At 45.2% G+C, this 23,996-nt stretch overlaps 1 protein-coding gene across 6 annotated transcripts in view; it reads right to left on the reverse strand.

Moving 5' to 3' along the window:
* Positions 1 to 23,996, reverse strand: part of SIK3 (SIK family kinase 3) — a 263,960-nt gene that overhangs the window by 19,568 nt on the left and 220,396 nt on the right. For 3 of the 6 annotated variants that reach the window (XM_069555268.1, XM_069555265.1, XM_069555270.1), the window contains exons 7-15: positions 10,368 to 10,486; positions 9,711 to 9,821; positions 9,347 to 9,490; positions 8,892 to 8,969; positions 8,344 to 8,453; positions 6,829 to 6,982; positions 6,448 to 6,603; positions 3,076 to 3,146; positions 707 to 850 (exon numbers count right to left, since the gene is read on the reverse strand). In XM_069555268.1, coding sequence (XP_069411369.1) covers positions 707 to 850; positions 3,076 to 3,146; positions 6,448 to 6,603; positions 6,829 to 6,982; positions 8,344 to 8,453; positions 8,892 to 8,969; positions 9,347 to 9,490; positions 9,711 to 9,821; positions 10,368 to 10,486 — 1,087 coding nt within the window. Of the gene's footprint in view, positions 1 to 706; positions 851 to 1,559; positions 1,776 to 3,075; positions 3,147 to 6,447; positions 6,604 to 6,828; positions 6,983 to 8,343; positions 8,454 to 8,891; positions 8,970 to 9,346; positions 9,491 to 9,710; positions 9,822 to 10,367; positions 10,487 to 23,996 lie in introns of those variants that run through there. The other 3 variants (XM_069555269.1, XM_069555266.1, XM_070289333.1) reach the window with 2 other exon arrangements.

Consider the following 23,996-nt stretch of genomic DNA (forward strand, 5'->3'; position numbering starts at 1 on the left):
AGCTCTGGAAAGGACTAAGCTAAGATTTTTGGTCATCACAGAGTTCACAGAAGATAACCACCTTCTTAATCCAGCAAGGTGTCACTCCCCTCGTTCCCAGGCTTACTTGAACTCAATTTTGTGAAGTTCTCTTGGCAAGGAAGGCTACACTTGTTTTTATGTCTTTAAGAGAAAATGAATTATAAATTTATCAGAGACCTACTCGAAGATTTTGCCAGCAGAATACTGCAAGGATGGCTTTCAAGCACAACACTCAGGAGGATGCAGTGTCTCCGCTCCACCACTCAAAAGGGAATGTGTTTTCCCCGAGCCAAGCACCTCGTTCAGGGGTCACATGATAAGAAATGCTCATCCTTCTGATGGCGATGGGTTATTAAAAGTCAAGCCTACTGATGTGGTTACAAATCCTATCTCCAGCTGGTCTTCTGAGAGCTTCACCCACTTGCAGGTTTCAAGTTCAATTTCATCTATGAGTCAACGACTAGAGTCATGAGGAGCGACTGCGGGCAATAAACACGTCTACGAGGTAATGGGAAAGAAGCGTCTCCTATGGCCCTGGGCACGCCTGAGTCAAGGAGCTGAGAAGACGTAAAGTTCGGGATGCTATTTAAAGCCACGATGCTAGTCATCATGTCTGTAGGACCAGCCAGAAAGGGGCCTGTCCGATGGGCCTCAAGGAGCTCCCACGGCTCACGTGGCTACTCACCGATGCTGATCAGGTACCAGGTGAGGGGGCCAGACCCGGGAACGGAAAGGCTGCTGTCCTAGCTGCCGCTGTAGGTCCGGCGGGATCTCAGCTGTAGGGCTGGTCATGGCCAGTGTATGCCTTTTGGACCTATTTGCCAAGTACCTGCAACAAGCAGGAGCACATTTCACAGTAAAAAAGAGACAGGAATACTCCTCAGCAAGAAGCATTAGAAGTTAATCCAAAGCACTCAGAATGAAGTGGCGCCAGAGCACAGAAAGGGCTCAGTGGCCAACAGACTCCTGACTGGATGGAAGTGAGACGTGACCCAGAAGGCCAACAAAAGCTGGCTTCCCACTGAAGCGTCTCAGTGTCGGACCTAAGAGTAGCCGTTAAGAGAAGAGAGGAAACAGATGTCGCTCACGAAGTGAATCAGTTTTCCTGACTTCATTCCATTCAGGAGAAGAATGTATTTTCTGCTAGTTAATTCTGTTCCTTGGTTTCCCTCCACATTTCCAAAATACAAGTCAGAGGAAATGAGCCCTAAGGACTGTTCCTAGAGATGAGCCAAGAGAGAGAGTCAGATGGGCTTTGCGTATGTCTCCTGAGGCCACTGGCCACGAGGGTCTGAGGCTGACCTCGCTACAAATCATGGAAAAAGAGCCTTTTGCGTGGGGCTAAGCGAGTTCCATCACCAACCCTTTCCTCATGCCCCAAGACTGTAACTCCATCGTCGGAGAAGAAAAACTGATGCTGTCCCCAGGGGACCAACATTCTCTAAAGGATGAAGAAATGAAACCACATGGAATGTTTAGAACTGTATTTTAGGGGGAAAAAAAGGCAAGGCAAGAAAAGAGAAGTTTCACAAGCTGAAGAATTCACAAGCTGATCACTTTTATTCTGAAGGTCTTTCAGATCCACCACTAATACCATTAATAACGCTTTGGTCCCCCTTGGTCTGGATGATGACTTCCTTCACCACTGCTGCTCTTCTTGGGCATGAATAAAAGAAGAATCGTTCCTTCCATGACATCAAAAGGGACGGGCATTTTACCCTTTAAATGCTGGTCTTTAAAGAAGAAAGGAGGAGCTGGAGGGGTAAAATGTAAGACAAAGAAGATAAGATGAAATACTGCTATCTGATTCGATTAGGAAGGCAGTAAGTTTCCTAATTTCTCTTCATGACTCCAGCAGGGCCCATATGCAACTTTATACACCCTGTGATCAGCAACCTATCGAAATAATAACATCAAGAAAGAAACAAAGTCAACACGGTTCTTCTATTGGCTATTCTGTAGAAGGAGCTTGCCCACCTGCCAACACCTGTTCTTCACTGTTCTTTCCACACAGGACCAGCTTCTTTTTGGACAGCAGCTCTCATGCAGAGCTACTAGCGGGTAGAGAAAGGACACTGGCCAGCAACCATCCAGGTAAGAGGTCTTGTTTCATTCATTCTTAACTACTTTGCCCATTTCAGCTAAAACCAGTTAACAAGCTAGAGAGGAATTAGTGGTATGTAAACTTGCCAGAGGGTAGGTAAGCCATTAGTGGTTTAATATCCATTTGATAAAAACACCCGAAGTTTCCCCAAGAGCCCATGAAAACCATTTTATTTCAACTTCCCTCAAGGGAAAAAACATATAATCTTGAAGAACACCTGTATTTCTGGGAAAATACATGCTGGATTCTGGTCAACCCCCGCCCTCCCCGAAAAATAAGAAAATCAACTCCCACAAGGGATCATGCATGAAGCTGGAGGACCACGGCTAATGGAACTGAGGTCAAATGATCAGCACAGCATGCCTGATGGTCACTGCCGTTTTCTGTGAATTAGGTACCTCTGCAAACAATGGATATTTGCATCTGTCCCTGGACCGAATCCCATATTCTTTTTTCAATATCTCTTTGTTGATACAAGGGGATGGCAGAAACACAGCAAACAGTACAAGAGGTATTCATTCTCCTGGAAAGGAAGAGTCCATGCCAGCGGTCCATGGCCAGACTAGCTAGGATCACTGTCATCCCAAATCTCCAATTCCTTTTCAGTAACAGTTCTTGGCAGGTAGGAGCAGGCTTTGTGCCTTGTGAATACTATCAGAGTTGCAATATGAAGGCAGGGGGCAAGGAAGGAAGGAGGGAGGAGAGAAAAAGTTCTTATGGTTATTGCTGTCACTTAGGGGACTTCCAATGGTGCTTACAGAAGTGACATTTTCTGGGTAGTCTTCCGTTACTTCCGTGTGGGGAGGAACATGCCATCTGGCTTGAGCAAAGAGACCACACAAGTGTTGAGGCTGCACTGGACCACCTCCTTGGGCAGAGGTGACCTTTCGTTGGTCGCAGGGGGAGCCTGCCCAAGGACGCTCTGCAAGCACTGCCAGATGCCACATTACCTCTGCACAGCTTCCTGATCTGGCTCCCCATCCGAGCTCTCCTCGTCCACAGGGGTGACTGCTGGCACTGCCTGAGGAAAGACAGGAAGGAAAAGCTCAAAGCGGCGCTTCTTCCGCAGCAGTTCTTACTCTGGACACTGGGCTCGGGGCAGGCCTCTGGGGTACTTTATTTTTTTTAATCTGCAAAGCTTTTCTAGGATCCCTGGGTTATACAGAACATTCACAGACCTTTCAATTGTCCCACTTTTACCTTGCTCAGTTGATTTGAATTCCTCTGATTCATCTTCCTTCCTTCATTCATTTATCCAATAAGTAAGCTGAATGCCCACTATGTTCCAGGATAAAATGTGAATTAATAAAGCTCCTTCCCCTGTTTTACAGTCCAGTGGAGGACAGAGATAGGCAGACAAAAGGACGAAATAGCATGAACCAGTCATGGATGTGTGGGGACTGAGCAGGGCACTTAGAGAACGTGGCCCCAAACCTGAGGCCTGAAGGATGAGTAAGAACGAGTCCGGCCAAGAAGGAAAGGGGTCACAAGCGTCTAAGGTTTCTAGGCTGAGAGAGAAGAGAAGGCCCATGGGTGTTTGAGGACCTGAGAATATAGCAGGAGTTTGTTTACCTGGAATAACTAGGAACTGATTTGTTGTTTCATGTTAAAGTAATTTCCAGAGTTTAGACGTCCTTAATGCCAGAAAATACTCTTGCCTGGAAAATCCCATGGATGGAGGAGCCTGGTGGGCTGCAGTCCATGGGGTGGCTAAGAGTTGGACACGACTGAGTGACTTCACTTTCACGCATTGGAGAAGGAAATGGCAACCCACTCCAGTGTTCTTGCCTGGAGACTCCCAGGGACAGGGGAGCCTGGCGGGCTGCCATCTATGGGGTCGCACAGAGTAGGACATGACTGAGGCGACTTAGCAGCAGCAGCAGCAATGCCAGAAAAGCATACTGGTTTTCTAAAAGTCCACTGTAGCACATAACATATGATTGTGAAGTTCCAATTCAATGCTTTAAAATCACTGTCACCCACCAAAACACAAGGACCGCCACAATATGCATGCGTTACTGTGACGCTCCCCGGCTGCCTGTGGGCTGGGACATTGTATAGCCTTGACAGCTACTCACAGCCTGGGGCTCACGGAACCACCACGCCCCAAGCACTGAAGCAAAAATCACGCTTCCAGTACTACAAAAGAGCATTTTTTAATGGGCAGTAATTAAAAACAAACTTTTAGGATGATTCCATTGTCAGAATGCGTCTAGGGTTTCCGGAACCCTGACTACGGTTCTGTGAGGCTGGAGGGAACAGGGTTATGCAGGAAGTGGCTGCAGACGAGGCAGGAGAGGAGCCCTGCGGCCAGTTATAAACGGCCTTGAATACCACATGAAGAACTTTATTCTGAGGAAAGGCAGTGGTGAATCACTAAAGGTTTTAAGCAGGGACACGATGTTACAAGATTTATATTTTAGAAAGCTGGCCTGCTTTAGTTGCAGCGTGAAAATGTCGGGTGACAAGGATGAGGAGCCAAGCCTGGAACCAGGAAGCCCATTTGGCAGCCACTGTGTTAATCCAGGCAAAGGATGACAGTAGCTTGAGTGGGGGAAATGCAGTGGGGATGGGACAGAAGATAAACACTTACTTTACAAGCATGGCATAACTGCTTTGATATGGGGAGTAAGGGACAGGGAAGAATTAAAGAGAAAACCCAATTTCTTAGCTTGTCTAACCAGGGGAGTGATGGTGCCATTCCCTGTCACCCAGAGGGAGACACAGGTTTCATAGCATCAGGACATGTTCATCTGAGGACATGCTGAAATAAAATGGTGAGGACCTGCCAAGTAACCCACTAGATCTGTGCAGTTGGTAATCATATAGATAGGAGTGCAGGGCTCAGAAAAGCACTGTGGGCCGGAGAATCTCTCAGTGACAGAAATAGGGAAGTGGAGAGGATCACTCAGAGAAAGTCTGTAAAATGAAATGGAAACAGGACCTCAGACAGAACTGTGGGTTTCTAGGAAAAAGAAGAAAGGGAACCTGAAAAGGGGAGCTAGGAGAAAAACACAAAAGAATAGGGCAAAAGACCATTTTTCAAGGAGAAAAATGGTCAACAGTAAAGTCCAAAAAGATAAAGATGAAAAATGTCCACCAGAAGTTTGTTAGTGACCTTGGCAAAAACAGTTCCAGTGGACAAAGGCACTGCACCTCCCATAAAGCTGTTCTGAACCCTTCCAAATCTACACTGACCTGGCCTTTCCCTAAGTGCCTCTGCCACCTACAGGCCCACGGTCCTCACTCCAGCACTTCATCACACTGGCCTATTACTGTTACTCCAACACTTCACATATGTGGATCGCATCTTCCTGTTATAGTATAAGCTCAGTGAGGCCAGAAACTGCAAATATGAATTCTTCCCTTTTCTCAACAGCCATGTTACTGGCACAGTGGACCTGTGTCAATCTACAAACTGTTTCATTACTGATCTAAGATACGGCAGGTAAAGTAGCAGAGAATAATATTTATAAACCTTTATAGCAACTTAATGGAGTAGTATTTTCTATTGCGCCAAAGAAAATTTAGCCTTGTAGTTCATATGTTTTAAAATTTTAATTTTTCTGATAATAGGGAAAACAAGGTCCTCAAACTAGAGAGACACCTTAAGAAGCACTGCCCTGAAATACCCAGTGAGGGCTGTGGATACAATTAGCACTCAAGCCTAATGTAGCATGAGATTTAATGGATGAGTAAATGAATGAAGGAATGAATCTATCTATGGCAGGAAAATAACCAGAAATAAACAGAAACCAGGGGAAGAAAAGAATCTTTGTGATCATCATATTAGAAAACATGTGATCGAGAGATGCCAACTGTCAGCTTAGAAGCCAAATCATCAAGGGATCCAGCTGGCACCAAAAGTGTGAGGTATGTTAATCAAAGGAGGAAGAGTTAGTGAGAAGGTAAATCTGGAAACCAGTCTAAAAAGCAATTAAGCCCAGAGAAAATTATTAGCTTCCACTGCCCTCTGGCACGGAAATGTGACCTGCGGGAAGGCCGGGCCTGTGACTATGACTCCCTAACTTGAAGCGGGCAGGGTTGCAGCCGCCCTTTACTCGAGTGTCTACAAGAGGCTCCCCAAAGATGAGTCCCTCCAGAAGCAGGATGCAGTATGCAAATTATTTGGTTAAGTGAAGAAGCTAACCAAAAAGTAAGTCTGGAAAATTCTATTAGCCTGAAAAAAGTGGAAATGACAGTGAGCATTGCATGTTGAGGGAAAGAAGAAATTCAGACGTTTAGGTTGGAGACCCTGAGTTCCAAAACCTCTTTACCAAAAGCCTCTGAGAAAGCAAGCAGGGCTTCATGCTGCCACTCACTGGTGTCATGGTGACAAGAGGGGAGGGTCCCCGTGGGCGCTTCAGCAGCTGCTGGGCATGGAGCTGGATGTTGGCACCTCCATCTGATGCCCTCCGGCCAAGGGGCCCCATTCCGTTCAGCAGCTGCAGGGTGGGCGGCTGTAACAGGGACTGCTCCTGCAGGAGGAGAAGGGGAGGGATGGTTTGGTGAGGTGGGGAGAAAGGAGGAGAGAAGACAGCAGTACTCCAGTCTACTGAAAGGAAGGGATCCCATGATGGTGACATAGGCAAGAGAAAGCATCCTTCTAAGGACACCCTGAAATCCTGGAGACGGTCTCTGCGTTTCTCAAAGGCAGCTCAGACGAGCTCTCTGGGGGCAAGCCCTCTCCCAGGTCCGGGTACCTTGTATTCCAGCTGCCCGGTTGGCTGCAGATTTTGCATGGGCAACAGGTTGTGCATGAAGTTCATGTTCGGGGCCACCTGCAGGAAGGGAGCCTGCGGGCTGACTCCAGGAAAGCCAGGCAGCAGCTTCTGCAGATCCTCCATGACCTCCGTGCTGACGGGAAACAGGACGATGGAGAAGTCTGGTTACAATTCCCCCTCACAACCTAGAGCCCCAAACTGAGGACACTGCCAAATTCCGCAGGGTTTAGTTTATCTTTCTACCTTCCTCCTACATGTGTATTTCTCTCCAAGGCCCCAGAGCGAGCAGAAGTGTGTGGAGCCAGGTGTGTGGAATCTGGCTCTCTGCCATTTCACTATCTGTGGCTGGGGATCACCATTCTGCACTGACCACTCATGTAAAACCAACAGCTCTGAGCCAACAGGAAACACTGGCCCCCGTCCAGTTCAGGTCTCCGAGGCCTGGAGGTGAACAGCAAGTAAGGGAGGACACGGGCCACCCACTCAAACAATGGCTGCCCCAAAGTAGCAGCTGATCCACTGGGGAAAGAATGCTGTCAGCGCCATCAGGGCTGATGGGCAGATAAGCCACGGGCGGGCAGGGCTGTGGAGCCCCGACAGAGGGGTTTATGGCACACTTTACAATAAGAGCTCTTTCCACTAACAGGGTGACACGGGGCCCCACCCTCCGAAGCTGACATTGTCTTCGGGGCCAGAATGCTCCCCGATTGCCTGTTTCATCGTAGGCTGAGAAGGCGAAGCAAGCAAACCAGTAAGCAGGGGAAGCTCTTTTGGAAATGACTCAAAGGAAAAAGAAACCAGCTATGCTCCGAGCTGAACTCTCAAGAGGACTCTTGCCACAACCTTCTCTTCCCTACGCAGGAGAAGAAATAGCCAGAAAAGTGGCATGGCTATTTTTAATGGTGAGAATCTTCAAGTGTTGAACGAAAACCAAGAGAGCTGGCCTTCAGTCCATTCCTCCAGTGTGCAGGCAAGCAGGGGACACAACGAAGGGCTGTTCTGGGAAAACACTTTGGAAAACCGGTACTTACTCGGCATATTTTTGGACTTTTGTTCACATAACTTTTTTCACTGAATTTAATTTTTTACATCTATAAATTCTATCCTGCTGTTTGTCCTCACTTCTTAGATGAGTCTTCCATTAAAATATATGGCAAAAAATATCTCTAAAAGCTGTCAAACACAGATGCATTTTCAGGGGTACTTTTATGTGGCTTAGATCAAAAGACCTCAGTCTTTGCGGGAAAAGACATGCTACGCTCTTCACCAAAGCACTGTCATCGCCTGGCTCAATGGCGGCTTTCAGCCCACCCTCCACTAGTGGCAGCTCTGTGATCCTCAAGTCCAATCAAGTCCCTCTTCAGGGAGCCTGAAGAGATTAACCACATGTTTTGGCCATTGTATCAGATCTCACCTGGGAGATACAAAGAAGTAGGGAAAATGTGCCACGGGAGGAACTCAAAGTCAGATGGGAATTTTCTGCCAGACACTCACCGGGGGTCGGCCACGCCCACTGTGTGCCTCCTCATGGACAGATAGCGGACCAGCGCTTCAGGGGAAGGCTCTTCACCCTCGTCACTGTCCACGTTCACCGCCCCGTCCGGCTGAGGTGAGGGAAGCACAAACAAATCAGAAACAAGAGGGAGTGAGAAACAAGAAGGAAGGAAAGCGGACTTCCCAGGTGGTCCAGTGGCTAAGACTCTGCCTGCCGGTGTAGGGCACACGGGTTAGATCCCTGGTCCAGGAAGATCTCATGTGCTGCGGGGCAACTGAGCCTCGTGTGCCGCAACTTCCGAGCTCACACTCTAGAGCCCGTGCTCCGCAACAGAAGCCACCACAACCCGAAGCCCACCCACTGCTGTGAAGAGCACCCCCACTTGCCGCAACCAGAGAAAGCCCGAGAGGCAACGAAGACCCAGCATGGCCAAAAATAAACGGGGAAATGAATAAATAAAATATATAGAAGAAGTAATAAGGAAAGGCAATGAGGCTATGGGAAAGAAAGCAGGTTCAGCTGACAGCCACCAGGGGCTGCTACTTGCCTCCACGATTTGATTCTCTGGGTTGATGAGCTGCACCTGGGGGACGCTGATGTTCATAGCGGTACCAGCTTGCTCCGCCTGGAAAGCAGCACGCACACATACAGGCTTTTCAACACCAAAGGGAAATTATAGAGGCTTTCAAAACATTCTTGATGGCTAAAGTCTAGGCTTCTACTTCTGAGTTTTTGGTTCCTCTGCTCTTAGGAGCTACAAGGAAGTATTCTTTAGCAAAGACAGTCTCGCAATGATTTACGGTTTCTTTAAAAAAAAAAAAACTCAGCTATTGGTGCCCCTTCCAAGTGCTGGAACATTCTTCCACCCACTCTGTCAAAGAGAGGCTGAGTTCTTTGCTTGGCCTCTGAGAAAGGAAGAGATGGCAGCTGGGAGGTGACGGGTAAGGAACAGCAGGAACTTTCATACTAGTGCTGAATCTGGTCGCTGGAGTTATCACCCACCTGGAGGTTGACTGGCGCCTGGAAGGCCATGGTTCGGGGCATGCCAGGAGGTACTCCAACACGCAGGGTTTTATGTCTCTTATGCCGGTCACACAGCAGGCTGTAGATTGCACTATAGTGATCATAGGCATCTGATCTTAACGACTACCGAGAGAAAAGGGGAAAGAGCAAAAAACCCTGGTGAAACAGCATGTCAATGACCAAAACTCTTTTAAAAGTAACAGTAGAAGAGCAAAGCGCCTTCAAGGGGCAGAGGGAGAATGGGAGGAAAAGAAAAGATCCAAGTTCCCAGGAAGAAGGGAACATGGGAAAGACAGGGCAGAGGGAACACAGCCCCCACCCCGGCCTCTGCTCACTTAGGTACCTGCAGTGTCCGCTCTTTGTCCAGTCCCATATCTTCCATGGCTAAGAGTACATCCTCATTCAGAGGGTCCATCTGCCTTTCTTCCTTCAGCTGCTGGCATTCGGCTATTAACTGTAACAAAATAAGGCAAGCTATCAAACTCCCAATTAACTACGTCAAGACGGCAGATCATATATAATGAACAAGCTGTTCCATGCTCCCTAGCTTGTGATATTTTTGGCCTTAGATGAAGCCTAAGCAAGAAAGCCCTGGGTACTCAGCTAGGAGCAGACAAGATGGCTAGGCCACTGTTTTCCTGAGCTCCTGGGGTACCTGGGATGGCTACGATGATTTAAATAAAGGAACGCTGTGGAATCTGTTGGACTATGCACAGTGAGAGATAAGAGTAGGTGAACAATCCTGTGGGAAGAGGCTGTACTGTCCCAAGACGCGGGAAGGGATCCGGATGTGAGGACACGTGGTCAGGAGCTGGCAGCACTATTCTGCAACAGCTCAGCCAGTGAAGCTTCCTCCTTGCTGGCTTCACTTGCTTCAGGGTTACACAACAGCCTGCACCCAGGCCTGCCCTTCTAGGTCCTGGCCTGGTTATAATCTTACGCGAAAGGGCCTGCAGCAGCCCGAAGGGGCGTCCCCGGGGGCGAGTGGGAGCCCGCTCACCCTGTCGAAGTTGGGGTCCGTGTCCCCTAGCTTCATCCACTTGTGCTTGCAGATCTGCTCCATGGAGAGGCGCTTGTTGGGGTCCAACACCAGCATGTGGCGGATCAGGTGCTCACATTCTGCAAGAGACACGGAGCCGGCCGTCAGCGCCGCTGGGGGAGGCGCTGCGGGGGCAGAGGAACAGGGGCAGGGCGAGCAGGTGGATTTCCTAGCTCCTGGCTTCTCATCTGTTTCTCTTACTTCGTGATCCTTACCTCTGCCATGGCTTACTCCAGAAGGGACCAGGCAAAGGCAGGCAGAGGTGGAGGAGAGGGAAATTCAACTCTGGGCTGGGAGTGGAGGGAGTGGGGTCCTGGTTAATACCTTCACTAAAAGTAGGATTAGAAAAAAAATCTGGGGATAATCCCTGGATTTCATTTACTTATATTTTGTAGGGCCCCATTAGCTGCAATTAAGGAAGAGTTTCAGTGTCTGAAGATATTCAGTGCCTTACAAGGTCCCCAAAATACAGTCAGCGCCTTCCTCCTCTCTGCATTCCGACGTGCACACTAACGCTTTCAGTGTAGGGTCCCAGGTGTGGGGAGAAGACAGGCATGGAGCCTCCCTACCACACACCCTAGGCCTTACTGATAATTTTCTCACGTTCACAGGGACATACAACTGAGCTCTGAGCTAAAGAGATTCAGACCAGAGAGGTGTCGAGCTCATGTCGCAGAATACACTGCAAAAAGAATGATGGCTCCGAAATCAAGATGCCTACATTCTGATTTCAAACCACCCTCTGTTTCTAAGTGTTCTCATCTGTAACTTGAGGGTACTGATGATGACGTGGGGGTAGCACGTGTGATGAAACTGAACCTAGACACTGATGATGATAAAACAGCAGTATGCAGACACTCTGCTGAATACTTCACACATATTTTGATCTCATTTAATCCTCACAGTAATCCTAGGAGGAAGAAACGATCATCATTCCCACTTTGGAGATGTTAAAATTAGGCACAGAGAAGTCAAAAAACTTGTTGAAGACCACTCAATAGGTTAGATTTCAAACCAGACAGTCTCTGTGGTTAGTGCTCTGAATCACACCCCATCTCACCCAGAACCCGCAGAACAAAGTCTGAAGTCCTCTGATCTCACCTCTGGCCACGCGCCCTCGGCTCCCTGAGCTCCAGCAGCACAGGCCATCTTTCTAGTCTGTGCATGTACTTATCACGTTCCCACCAATGCCATTTACACTCACCGTATCCCTTAGTCAGGACGGCTGCTCCCCAACCCTCACGTGGCTGGCTCCTTGTCATTCAGGAAGGAACTTAAATGCCAACTTTCTCAGAAAGATCTCTCCTAGCCACCTCATCAACCTCAAGGAGGCGTCCAGTCGTGCCCTATGACATCACACTAATTTCCTTCACACTAATGACTTCCTTGTGAAATCACCTTATTTATTTACTGCTTATTGTCTAACTCCCCGCCCCACGAGGCCTTTTTTATTGCTGTTTTCAGTATCAAACCTGAAATGCCAAAGATGATGATTATACCTAGTAGGAGTTGAATAAATAGCTGCTGAATATATGTGGATAAGTAAACATTTATTGAAACTAATCAAACAAGACTGTATGTGAGCAAATGCTTTTAAAAACTATAAAATTCTCCATAAGATACAAGGTTGTCTGTTTCCATTTTACTACAGCTGTCCTGAAAACAAAACAAAACAAAAACTGGCCAGGGATAGTAACAACATCAATATTAAAGAGACTTTAATAAATGAAAAGACTTTTTATGTACAAGGCACTGTGCTTACCAACTTTATTTCATTTAATCTTAACAACACCCCTGTATTAGATACTGTCATCAGCCCCGTTTATAAAAGAATAAACAAGTTAACATGATCAACCATTGCTACGGTACAGCAGAGTAAGGACTTGAGAGCTATGCTCTTAGTTTATTTTCATGTGGATACCAATCGTCTGATGTGTTTTCCCTGAATAAATTCAACTCTGAAACCTCACAATTTCTGCACCATTTGGCAAACATTCTATGTCACCATCATGAAAGGAATACAAAGAGTAATTAAGACAAATTACTCAATTTTTAAATTTATTCTAACTTGAAAAAAAAAACAAAGCCTCTATATCAAAATGATTTTATGGCTGTCATCAATTTGTTCCAGCTTTATGATTAAAAGTATAATCAAATGCAGTACAGCGCTCAAAGTCTGTAGTTCTATATTCCTATAAAATACATGCCATCTACAGCATTAAGCTTTTATGAAAATTATGTCTGCAGAGTAAGCAAGGCTAGAATCCACAGCTGCAGCATCTGTGTGGAAGACAAGTATCATCACCACATACCTTTATGGTCTGCAATTACCTGAGAGGAAAAAAATGTTCTTGATTTAGAAAGCTGCTAAAACTAAAGACCCGGGTGTACAGAGAAGGCCTGGGCCTGATTCCAAAGCTATGCAAGTATCGTTCAGACCACTAGATGGCACTCTAACTGCTCTGTTTTCTTTTGGTTTCCACGTAGTATCTAGTGCGTTAGTCCTGAATCAGATGACCGATGCTGAATGACGTTCAGTTATAGGCTTGCTTTAAAACGGAATTTTAAAGGTATTTTCTTAAAAACAAACAAAATTTAACACCACTGTAATAAGTCCTGAGTGGAGGATGTATCTGGTTCAATTTCAGGATCTTGAAATCTCTTTTCAGCCATCCTTAACTATTAGTTGGTTTCAGATGCCTTGAAAAATCTCCAGAAAAATGCAAACAAGAATTTGTACACAAAATTTTGCATCTACCTTTTAGTCCATGCGAGGAGCCCACAGACCCTGTGTCACAGATTCCCTAGGCCTCTACAGGTCCCAGGCTGAGGGGCCTGTGGACATCTTGCTGCAGTGGCAACAGCTGAAGGACACAAGGTCACATCTGTGCTCCTGACATGCTGTCCAGCAGCCGAAGGAGCAGAAACCTCACACCCTCCACATGCCGCACAGACATGTGCGCAGAATACGACAGAATGCAGAAAGCCAGGGCACTGTTACCAACTCATGCTCCTTAAGCATCCCATATAGCTCAGGAAAGGATGTTCAAACTATTAAGGCACCATTCTACATGAAACATGGAAAGAGGGTGAAAGCAAAGGGAATAAATGCTCTCAGACCCAATAACACAACCAACCACTGGACAGTCCATTAAAGTGAATGGAAAGAAAACAGGGCCCCAGATCAAAGAAGACAAACACCAACTTGCCCAGATGCCAGAGAAAACTGTATTTTAATGTCAAAAAGGGCCCCATCGCTTGCTCCTCCTCCAAGGGCAGCCTTTGCTACTGAACGGAATGGAAGCAGTGCAGCACCGCAGGCGGCTCTGCCTGGGCCAGAGGGGGCTGCTTCAGAGCTGCTCTCACCGGCTCCTCGCAAGCTCAGGGCAGCACCGGCGCCCACCTCCCCCCCCCCCCCCCCCCCCCCCCCGAAACCCAACGCCACCACAAAGGGGACTAGAGGGCGCCCAGCTCAGGCCCCGCCCCATGGTGCTGACAGGCATTTGGATGGCTTTGTGGAGAGCGGGCTCCTGTATGGGCAGGGTCCTGAAATGGGAATTCAGTTCAGACCGCTTCCTCAAGTTGTAATTCCTTCTGAGGCCGGGTCTTTAACATCTTTTTCCTTTTTTGACCTTGATAAAAAACAACTTTCTCTAAGAGGCTGAAAGTTTTCAGTCTGAAGGGGAGAAAAAAAAAAAAAAGGATGAAGAAGGGGGAGTTTAAAACCAACTTGAAATTCACCCGAGATACTTAGTAGAAGCTCTGTCTCTATTTCCAAGACAGAAGAAGAAATATTAATAGAATCACATAAGAGAAAAGTTCCTGATTAAAACTCTGAAAACATGCTGCTGAAGGTTAACAGCCATGAGGCTGATTTTTCGGGGAGAAGAGAAGGTGCAGGCAGGAAGGGCACACGGAGCGCTCAGCAGCATCTGAAGGGCACATGGAAGACAGTGTGTTTATACTGTGCTGCTTGAGGGCCTTGAATCTGGAATAATTAGAAGTGACAATTTCAACGCAGGAAAAATCTTTTCAATTATTAGAACTGATCCAAAGTATGAGATTAAGGTCCTAGGGATTTTAGGAGGGGCCCCTTAGGGAAGTGAGGTGGGGTTGAGGGGGGCAGTCAAGTCGGCAAGGCCACACCTGGAGCACAGCTGACTTTACTCCCTTTATACATTTGTATTCTGAGTAAGGTTTCACTTTAAAAATTAAGTCCAGAAGCAACGGGATAGGATAAACTCTTTGGTCCCCTTCAACTCGAAAAAGCCACGTAACTATGAAATGAGAACAATTTGACCTGTGAAATAGTATCTTTATTGTCACTAGAAAATTTCCATTTAATGACTAGTTTATATTGTATTTACATTACCTATGTAAAGTTTCAAAATGTATGGAGTCATTAGGATCCAACTCCTTATTTAATCTTGAATAATTAATAGGCAATGTTAAGCCTTTCTCAAGCCTGGCCAAAAAATCGCTTTTTCCTCTTGCTCTTCTAATATATCCAATCCCAATCTGAGAACACTAGGATTGAGCTCAGAAACTACCATCTCATTGGCTTCTAAGCTGTCAATACTCAAGGCAGAAGCTCCACTGCTCTTAAGAAAATGAATCCTTTCAGCAGACTCCTCTTCTATTTCCATAACAGGCTCAGAGGGTCTTCTTTGTTTTTGATTAGAAATGTCTAATCAGAGGCTGGTATCTGTGATGTCGTTAGAAAGGGCCCCCAGTATTGGTGTGAGGAAGACTGGGGGTCCCTGAGCGTCTCACTGAGCTCTGCATCACCAGGGCCTGCACAGCACATGGGTTGAAATCGGTTCTCGGTGATGCCAGATGAAAGAAGCACTGGACAAGACGACTGCTACAATTCCTCCTAACAACTTTAACAATCTGACTCCAAGAACCCACAACAGAACAGGCATTCTCTGTGCTTCAAGCTGGAAAAGCCAGCCAACTGTCATTTTACAGAACATTCAAATGTGGCACTGTTTGGGGGCAAAAGCCTGGATCAGATGATTTCCAAGGCCTCCCCTTGTAGCTTTAGAGTCCGCTGTCTCATTCACACAGAGGGTGCTTATTTATCAATTGTTTCTGAGGCTGCCCAGAGTAATGTGTAAATCAGATTACCACGTGAGGAGGCAGCTGCGTATGATACAGCCATAGCGCCTATGACACAACAAACCCAAACAGCTCTTGGCAGATCAGATCTTCTCCATAAACCCTGCGGATGTGTCTGAGAGTATTAATAATATGTCTTTACCCTCTTAAGAGAATGAAGTGAGAGAGAAGAGTGAAAAACAACATAAGGAAGGAGGGAATGGAAGAGTAATAGAGAAACTCTTTCAAAAATATTATTTAGTAATAATTACTAACATTTCTTGTGCACCATATAAGAGGTAGGCAGAGTGCTAATTAAAACAAATGAACCCTTGAAGTTAGCTTAAACATCTAATTTACACACTAGTCCTTGTTAGTGCCATATCTATTATACAAATAGAGAAATGAAAAATCAGGTAAGCTAAGAAACTTAACCAGCTAAAAAGAGGCAAAACTAGGATACAAATTCTGGCCAGTCTCATGCCAAAGCCAGAGCTTTTAACCCATATAGTACCTAAATTAACTGCTGATATTTTAGGTAGCAGCCAGCATATCTTTATAAACACATATCAAATCAATTTCATTCTTCCTCCCATAAATCAAATGCCATGTACTCTCCACAGGTTCCATCACAGCAGAGTCACCTATAAGTCCAGTCCATAGAAAGCAAGCCAGGTAATCAATTCAGAAGGCTCTGAACTAGCTGGCAGACAGTGTCAGGACAAACAGCAAGTCACATTAGGGTGAACTGAGAAGGCAGGGGTGGTGGTGAGGCTGAGATGCGCTGCAGAAGAGCAAGCTTGGCTGGCGTGCCCTGGTGGTTGCATGGTGATGGGGGTGGGGACGGAAGGCTGGCAACCACAGGCTTCCCCAATCAAGGAGTCAGAAACAGGCAGAAGGGGCAGGCAAAACTTCAGGGAACCGGCCCTCAGAATCTTTAGGCTGGTTCTCTGATGCAGGAAATGCCAACTGTCCCTAAGCCCTTCATGTGCTGCCAAAGAATGGGATATGACAAAGCAATCATTTTCAGCTCTGTGGGCAGAGGAGTGGTCTGAGAGGAACTGAGTCATAGATTCTTTCTGACCACATAAAACTGCTTGGAGCTGGGGGAACAGGAGACATCTGTGTGCCAGGAGGCGCGGGGAGAATGCAAGCAAGAAGCAGTTACCCAGGAAGTTCATGTTTCGTACAGGTGCTTGGAAGAGGGTGTGCTGTGGTTTCTCACCCTCTTTCCAGTCCATGCTAGACTCATCTGCTGTGTGCGCAGTCATGTAGGACTCTTTGGCGACCCCATGGACTGCATGTAGCCCACCAGACTCCTCTGTCCATGGGACTTTCCTGGCAAAAATACTGGAGTGAGTTGCCATTTCCTCCTCCAGGGGATCTGCCCGATTCAGGGATCAAACCCATGTCTCCCTGGTCTCCTGCACTGGCAGGCAGATCCTTTACCCACTGAGCCACCTGGGAAGGTTAGTCAACACTAGGTGTGTTCAAAGGCAATGCCAAAACATCTAGCCCGAGAGCTCTTTGTTTTCAATAATTTTAACCAATTTCTTAATCATGTTTAATCCTCCAGAGCAATTCAAATTTCAAAGAGGGCTCTGTTTTTGTCAAATCTCAAAAATCCAAAAAAGAAACAAAAGTAAACTAGCTAAAATGTCTGTTTCCATGAAAATGACTTAACTTCATTTTTTTTTTAAGTTAAATGGCACTAATTTCTTATGCTTTTCAGAACAAGAATACAATGTGATATACAGCCTGATTCTATTATCCGTTCACTTTGGCCAGCTCAAGTAGCCGTGTGGGAGAGAACTGATATTATCATAACAAACAGAACAAGACTGATGACTGACCCACAAAGACAAATTCTGTATGGAGCAACATGACTGTGATAAGAGTTAAATACTGAATTAATAAATTAAGGCTTAAAATTAAAAAAAAAAGTCATAAGTATTCGTGCCAAGATACATTTTTTTTGGTATGAAGCTGGCCAGAGTTAGGAATCCTCACTCTGCTAGTGGACTGAGTTCTAGAAATAACTTTTTTTAAAATGCCCAGGGAAACCCTTGCCACGTCTGGTAGCTCAGACGGTAAATAATCCTCCTGAAATGAACGAGACTCAGGTTTGAACCCAGGGTTGGGAAATGGCAACCCACTCCAGTGTTCTTGGATGGATGATCCCATGGACAGAGGAGCTTGGCAGGCTGTAGTCCACAGGGTCACAAAGAGTCGGACATGACTGAGTGACTAACACACAGAGAAGGAAACACCGTCATTGTCAGCTAAGCTCAAAGCTATCTTATGAAGTGACTATTTTAAAATCTGAACAATGTAGACCAATGATTTTGCAGTAAGGCACTTGTATGTATAAAGAACATGTATTACAGTGAATATGCTATCCTATAGATGCATTTATGCACTGCATAAATGTTAAGTATAATCATACAAAATACAGGGGTTATTACAATGAAATTTTGTTATATTGGACAGTGCTAGAACAATGGTGCTGTAGGTATCAGAAACTACATAATCTTGGAATTAACTCTAATGGAACTTACTTTATAATAATGTTGGCTGTTGTAAAACAGTTTACTCATAATAAACAAGCATTGAGATCAACTCCTCTAAGAGAAATGACACTGAGGAAAAAAATGTCCTGTTTTGAAACCGAATGTTTTTAGTTCTTTTGGGGAAAGAGAAGTGCGAGTCCCAGTACCAGAGAATTCAGTAAAATTCCTACAAGGATAGCCCAACAGCAAGAGATCAGACAAGGAAGTGGAGAGTCATTTAAATACAAATTCTACCCCAAAACGCTGGTTTCCGCAAATTACTGTAATGTTCTGGAACAGAAGGGAAGTTCCTTACATCTATATTCTCTGATACCCTTTCTGTGGCTGAACAGAGTCAAAGGGAGATGACTTGGCACAATTTAGCAAACACTGGTGGGTGCAGATGAGGAAAGCTTCTGTTGGGAATCAGGCTGCGAGGCTTTCTCTTTGAGTTTAACAAGTTCATCAACCTGAGGCAGACTGAGGAGAAAACAAGTATTTGACCCAAAGATCTCCATTTGTTAGAAAAATAACATCTATTTCTTGATCTTTCCTTATTTTCAACTGTTCTTCTTGGTGGCTGAGATGTTGCCAGAATTAAGATTTAGAAATTAGGAGTCTCTGGCTTACGGGCTGGGGGAGGCTTACATTTACCTGTAGCCCTCACCTTGAAAAGATCCCAGCATGTTCCACTGTTTACACTAGAGGCTGTCCAATGTGCAGGTCACATCTTTAAAATAAAAATTTGTCATTTATACTATCTTACTATTCAAATATATTCTAAATCCTAATAGCAAGCATTATAGTGGAAGAAAATTCTGGCTCACTTATACAGAATCCAATACACAGTACTTGATACTAAAACTTTTTTCCCTCTGTAAGTAATTCAGATGGGCAAAGATATCCATTCCAGAACTCTCTTGATACCTGGAATCACTCGTCAGAAATGTACTCATTGAGAATTAAAATACAATCAAAGACACCTGGGTAGCTTTGAAGCCAGCTTGCAAGGGCTCAAACAGCTCTGCCACTGCCTGGCTGGGTGGTTCTGGGGGTGTTACTTAACCTGACCATGCCTTGACTGTCTTGTCTGTCAGGTGACAGTGGGGGCCTACCTCATAGGGTTGTTTTAAACATGAGGTATCAGTAGGCTAATGCACAGTGTCTAGTACTGGGAAAGTGTTCAATGGCTGGCTGTTAGCTATTATCCATCTAGGACATCTTCCCTGACTCTATTTTCCTGTATCGGGATGCTGAAGAGAGGAGACAGTGTGTCTGAAAAGGATAACAACAATAAACCAGGCAGCACCCATATGTACCTCCTGGTTTTCTATTGTCTTCGGTGCAATCACAGGCAAGAATACTGGAGTGGACTGCCATTTCCTCCTCCAGGGAATCTTCTAGACCCAGGGATTAAACCATGTCTCCTTCACCTCTTGCCTTGCAAGTGGATTCTTTACCTCTGAGCCCCTGGGGAAGCACCCCCTAAGTAGCACAGTGTTCCTTAAAAAGGCATGGAAGAACTGCTCTGAGGACTCTGAGTCCTTGAGTATATAGAGACTGATGGGCGAGTTACTTTAATCTCCTGTCCCAATCCCTCTAAACAAAGTGCTTTTAGCCAAGCAAGATGTTGTGTGGTTCTTGATGAGTAAGCCCATCAGGGCCAAGCTGTTTGCATCTAAGTGGAAGCTTTTTGGCAGTAGCTGCACAGTAGTCTCCTGCAGAAGCATTATGTAAGCCTGGGTCTTGCATTCTGAATGATAAAATGCTTATGCAATATTACAATTAATTAAGTCACAAATGACGTTTAATCAATACGGACTCAAAAATATTGTCCACAAGAGATCTCTACATACTTGCCGTCAGTGCAGTTTATTCCACTGTAAATTAATTTTCCTTCAGCTAAATAAATGACTGATCTTACTATATTTGCTAATAGGTGGTATAACTGGTGAATAAGACAAAACAGGCTTTAATAAGTAGGCCTCTCATGGCTTTTAAAAATATACTGGTAGTGATTGAGCTTGATGCTCAAAATATTTACATTGCTGGCTTCCCTCAGTGGGAGCGGAAGTCAGAGAAAGAATTTGCGAACACATGTGGCCAGGTCAGGTCTCACCTTCTGCAGAGACTCAAAACAAACAGCAAGTTTCAGCTTCTATAATTTAGGCTCAGGGTTTCATCAATACCTAACTGGTCTTTGGAATGCTCCAAGAAGCTTAACCCAGAAACACCAGTCTAGATCAAACATATTTTACTTAAGACATTGAAAGCCAACTTGATTGCAGAGCAAACCCTTTTTGAACTAGAAATCACTCGACCTGATCATTTATATAATAACCTATATAACAAAAGTACATAAAGCCAGTTAGTAATTCAGATCATCAGTGAGTTACCTATCACTTTATTAATAATAATAAAATACAAGAGTCTGACAGAAGATTCTACAGGTAAGTGGTGATGATTCAATTTTTCATTAAAGGAAAACTTATTGAATGTTTACACCATGCCAGTCACCTTTAAATTTTATGGAGGATGCTGCCGTACCTGTGAAACACAGTTCTGATAAAAAGGAGTCTGCATTCTAGGGGCGAGGAGAGGAAGACAGATACACAGTTACTGAACTAGGTGGTATGAAATCGATCCACCCCAAATAAATCCTTGTAAATTTATACCCGTCATTCCAAATTGAAAGCATGTCTTCAGTGTATCTCGAGATGCCCATGAAGGGAAGTTTGTATCAAACAAACAAGACCAGGCCCAGAAATATCCACTAACTGCAAGGGTACTTCATTCCACACATTACTGACAATAAAGAGATGCTTAGAATTCTTGAACTAACTATATCCATTTGTATAGTATGGCCTCCCACACAGCTGTACATATTCTGGAATTCAATTTGGCTAGAAGAAGCTAGACGATGGGGCCTTCCCCACTCTGCTACCCAAGTGCCCATTAAAAAAAAAACAACACTGGTTCAGCTGGAGTTTCTAGACCCTTTTGGCAGAAAAAGGGATAAACTCAGTTCAGGTCTATGACAACAGCCTGAGGGAAAAAAAAAGGGCCCTGTTCTGTAGGACGCCCCCAGCTGCATCATCTTCCGTAGCACAGTGACAGCAGCCCTGACAGGCTGCAGAGTGGCTGGCTCCAGCCTCCAGGTAAGTAATTCACTTTGGGTCTAATGAGGTACAATTATGTCCAGAAACTAGAGGTGTAAGCAGAAGGACTCAGGGACAGACTCTAGGTTTCCTCTACATGAATTTGAACCTTTTTGGTACCTGAAGGACGTCTAAGCTGAGCAAAGACAAAACCATCTGACGCACTCCTTTTCTCCCATGGCTTATCCTGACAGAAGTCTCTGAGGGGCCCGGGGTTCGGCCCTGTGATGGTGGGCAAGGCCAAGCACACGTCTGTCCCCGAGGGCAGAGAGAATACACTGGTAGCATGGCAACTGTCCACTCATTTCCTACTCGGGGTTCTTGTTCCTTTCCGTACTTAATCTTACCAAAAAATGTTATTCCTATTTAGGGAATTACTTGTCCAGGATTCAGGACTGATCACGTTTAGGATAATTATGTTGGTATTCTCTAAGTCTTTAAACTTTCCTGCTAACTTATACCATGCTATAAATATTAGTTCTTTCTAAGTAGTGAAGATGTTGTGCAGTTTATTTCTAAGCACTAACAGACTTCGTGGCTGACGGTATAGTTAGCTACCAGCATCCGCTGTCTGAAGCCACGTCTGCTAAGACTTGAGTGAAAATCCTCTGCCACGCTGTGGGGGTGGAGGGGAGAAGGGATCTGAGCTGCTCACAGCAAACACTGTGGACACTGGAAAAGCAGAGGAAGCGGTTTGTTTATCTCGCCCTTTCTTTCTAACAGTGTGGTGCAGTAGAACAAACACTGAGTTTGCGAACTGACTTAGTCATTTATCACCTGTGTGTCTTCAGGCAAGTCAACTAAACTTCCTTAAACGCCAGCTTCTCAAACGTCATTGGCAAAATGATAAACACTATGTGCCAGTACCAACTCCAGAGGACAATTACCTAGCTCAAATTAGATCAAGCATAGGAAGCACTTTGTAAACCTGAAAGCCCTAAAGCAATGTAAGTTATGGTTACTGATATTATTATTGGAATTACCTGGTAGTAAGAAACCCATGCATTCATGCATGTATTCATTCATTTAAGAGACATTTACCGAGTGCCTACCAGGACCCATGCACTGTCCAAAGCCCGGGGAATACAGCAGTGAACAAAAACAAAACCTCATTACAGTCAAGAGGCAGTGGGGATGAGGGACGGGGACACAGTAAACAATGCCAGATGGTGGCGAACGCCATGAAAAAGCGTGAGGCGGAGCTATGGAAAGGGAATGAGGAGGGCGTCAGGAGAGGCCCCTCTAAGGGGACAGTCAAGCAGAAACCTCAAGTGAAGTGAGGAAGCCATGTGAGTATCTGAGGAAACAGGAATGCATGCACTTGGCAAGTGTGAGAAGCAGCAAAGACGCCTCTGTGACTGGAGCTCGGGGCCTAGAGCAAAGAAGAGCAGCAAATGAGATTAAAGACTGGGGCCCACCACAGTGCGCCTCATGTCGGCCATAATAATAATGACTTTTGGAATGGTTTTCCAAGAGTAAATGAAAGCCACTGGAGGGTTTTAAGCAGAATTCTATTTACTTACTGTTTACTAAATCCTACCACATGCCAGAAACTCTGCTAGGCTAGACACAACTGTGAAAAAAAACCATGTTTTGTCTTTACTTTCTCTAAGCTCACAGTCTGGTGTGGAAGACACGGAAAGAAAGAAATTATTATAATGAAATGTTTGGGAAGTCCCATGAGGAAAGAAAGAATCGTAGGCTAGATTTTCTAGACTTTTATCTCTATCACATCTAACTTCTTGCTCTGGAATACAGGAGAGGGTGGCATGGGGTGGGAGGAGAAGAAGCATCCCAGAAGCAAGGAAGTGCTCCCGAAAACATAACTTGTTCGGGGAACTGGAAGGAACTTAGGGTGACCAGACGTAGAATGGGGTCTTGGGCTGAAGAGACAGGCAGGAGCCAGGTCACAGAGGTATTTCCATGCCACTGATTTTCAAACAGCATTCATGTGATCAACCTAGTAAGTAATAGTCAGCATTTTTAATGTAACAGAATAAAATGTTAGAGTGCACTGCATATAGTAAAGACGAATTGTGCTTTTTTTTTAAAAAAAAGAAAACTTTGTTAAGTTGTATGTATATATGTATTTTCTAGGTCACAGTATAACTTGCATTTTTTACTATGGTCATGATCAAAAATGAAGTCAATGCTCTAGCCATGTTAAGGAGTGAAAGCTAGGCTAGAGGAAATGATAAACTACTGAAAAGCTTAAGCTGGAAAGTGACATAAGCAGATTTGTGTGCAAGTGTGTGTGTTGTTTGTTTTGACATATGTATTTTAGAAATACTACTTGTGCAACTGTGTGGAGACTGCATTAGAGGATAAGGCTGGAGTCAGGCATCCATTTAATTGGCTATTATTTAATCCAGGTAAGAGCCACTACAGAAGTGTCTATAGGAATGGAGGGTGGGATGTTCAGGGTTTGGTAAGTGAGCAGCTGCGGTGAGGAGTCAAGGCTAGTTTCTATCTTGGTCAGACAGTGACACCATTCACTAAGACAGGGAACACAGAATAGAGCAAATCTAAGGAGGAAGTTAAATTCAGTTTTGAAAATGTTTCCACTGATGTGAATTGAAGACATGCCAGTGAAGCTGATGGTAGCAACTGATTGGATATATAAGCCCCTCACCCCAGAGGAGAGGTCTGGGCCAAAGAGTTAACTGTTAACTGGGGACATCATTGCAATGACGACAGCCATGGGAATGAATAATTTGCTCAGAAAGATGGTGTGAAGAGAAAAGATTTACAGGATGAGCAGAGAGACATCTGGCAGACAAGGT

The sequence above is a fragment of the Ovis canadensis genome, chromosome 15, assembly GCF_042477335.2.
Source record: "Ovis canadensis isolate MfBH-ARS-UI-01 breed Bighorn chromosome 15, ARS-UI_OviCan_v2, whole genome shotgun sequence".
NCBI lineage: Eukaryota > Metazoa > Chordata > Mammalia > Artiodactyla > Bovidae > Ovis > Ovis canadensis.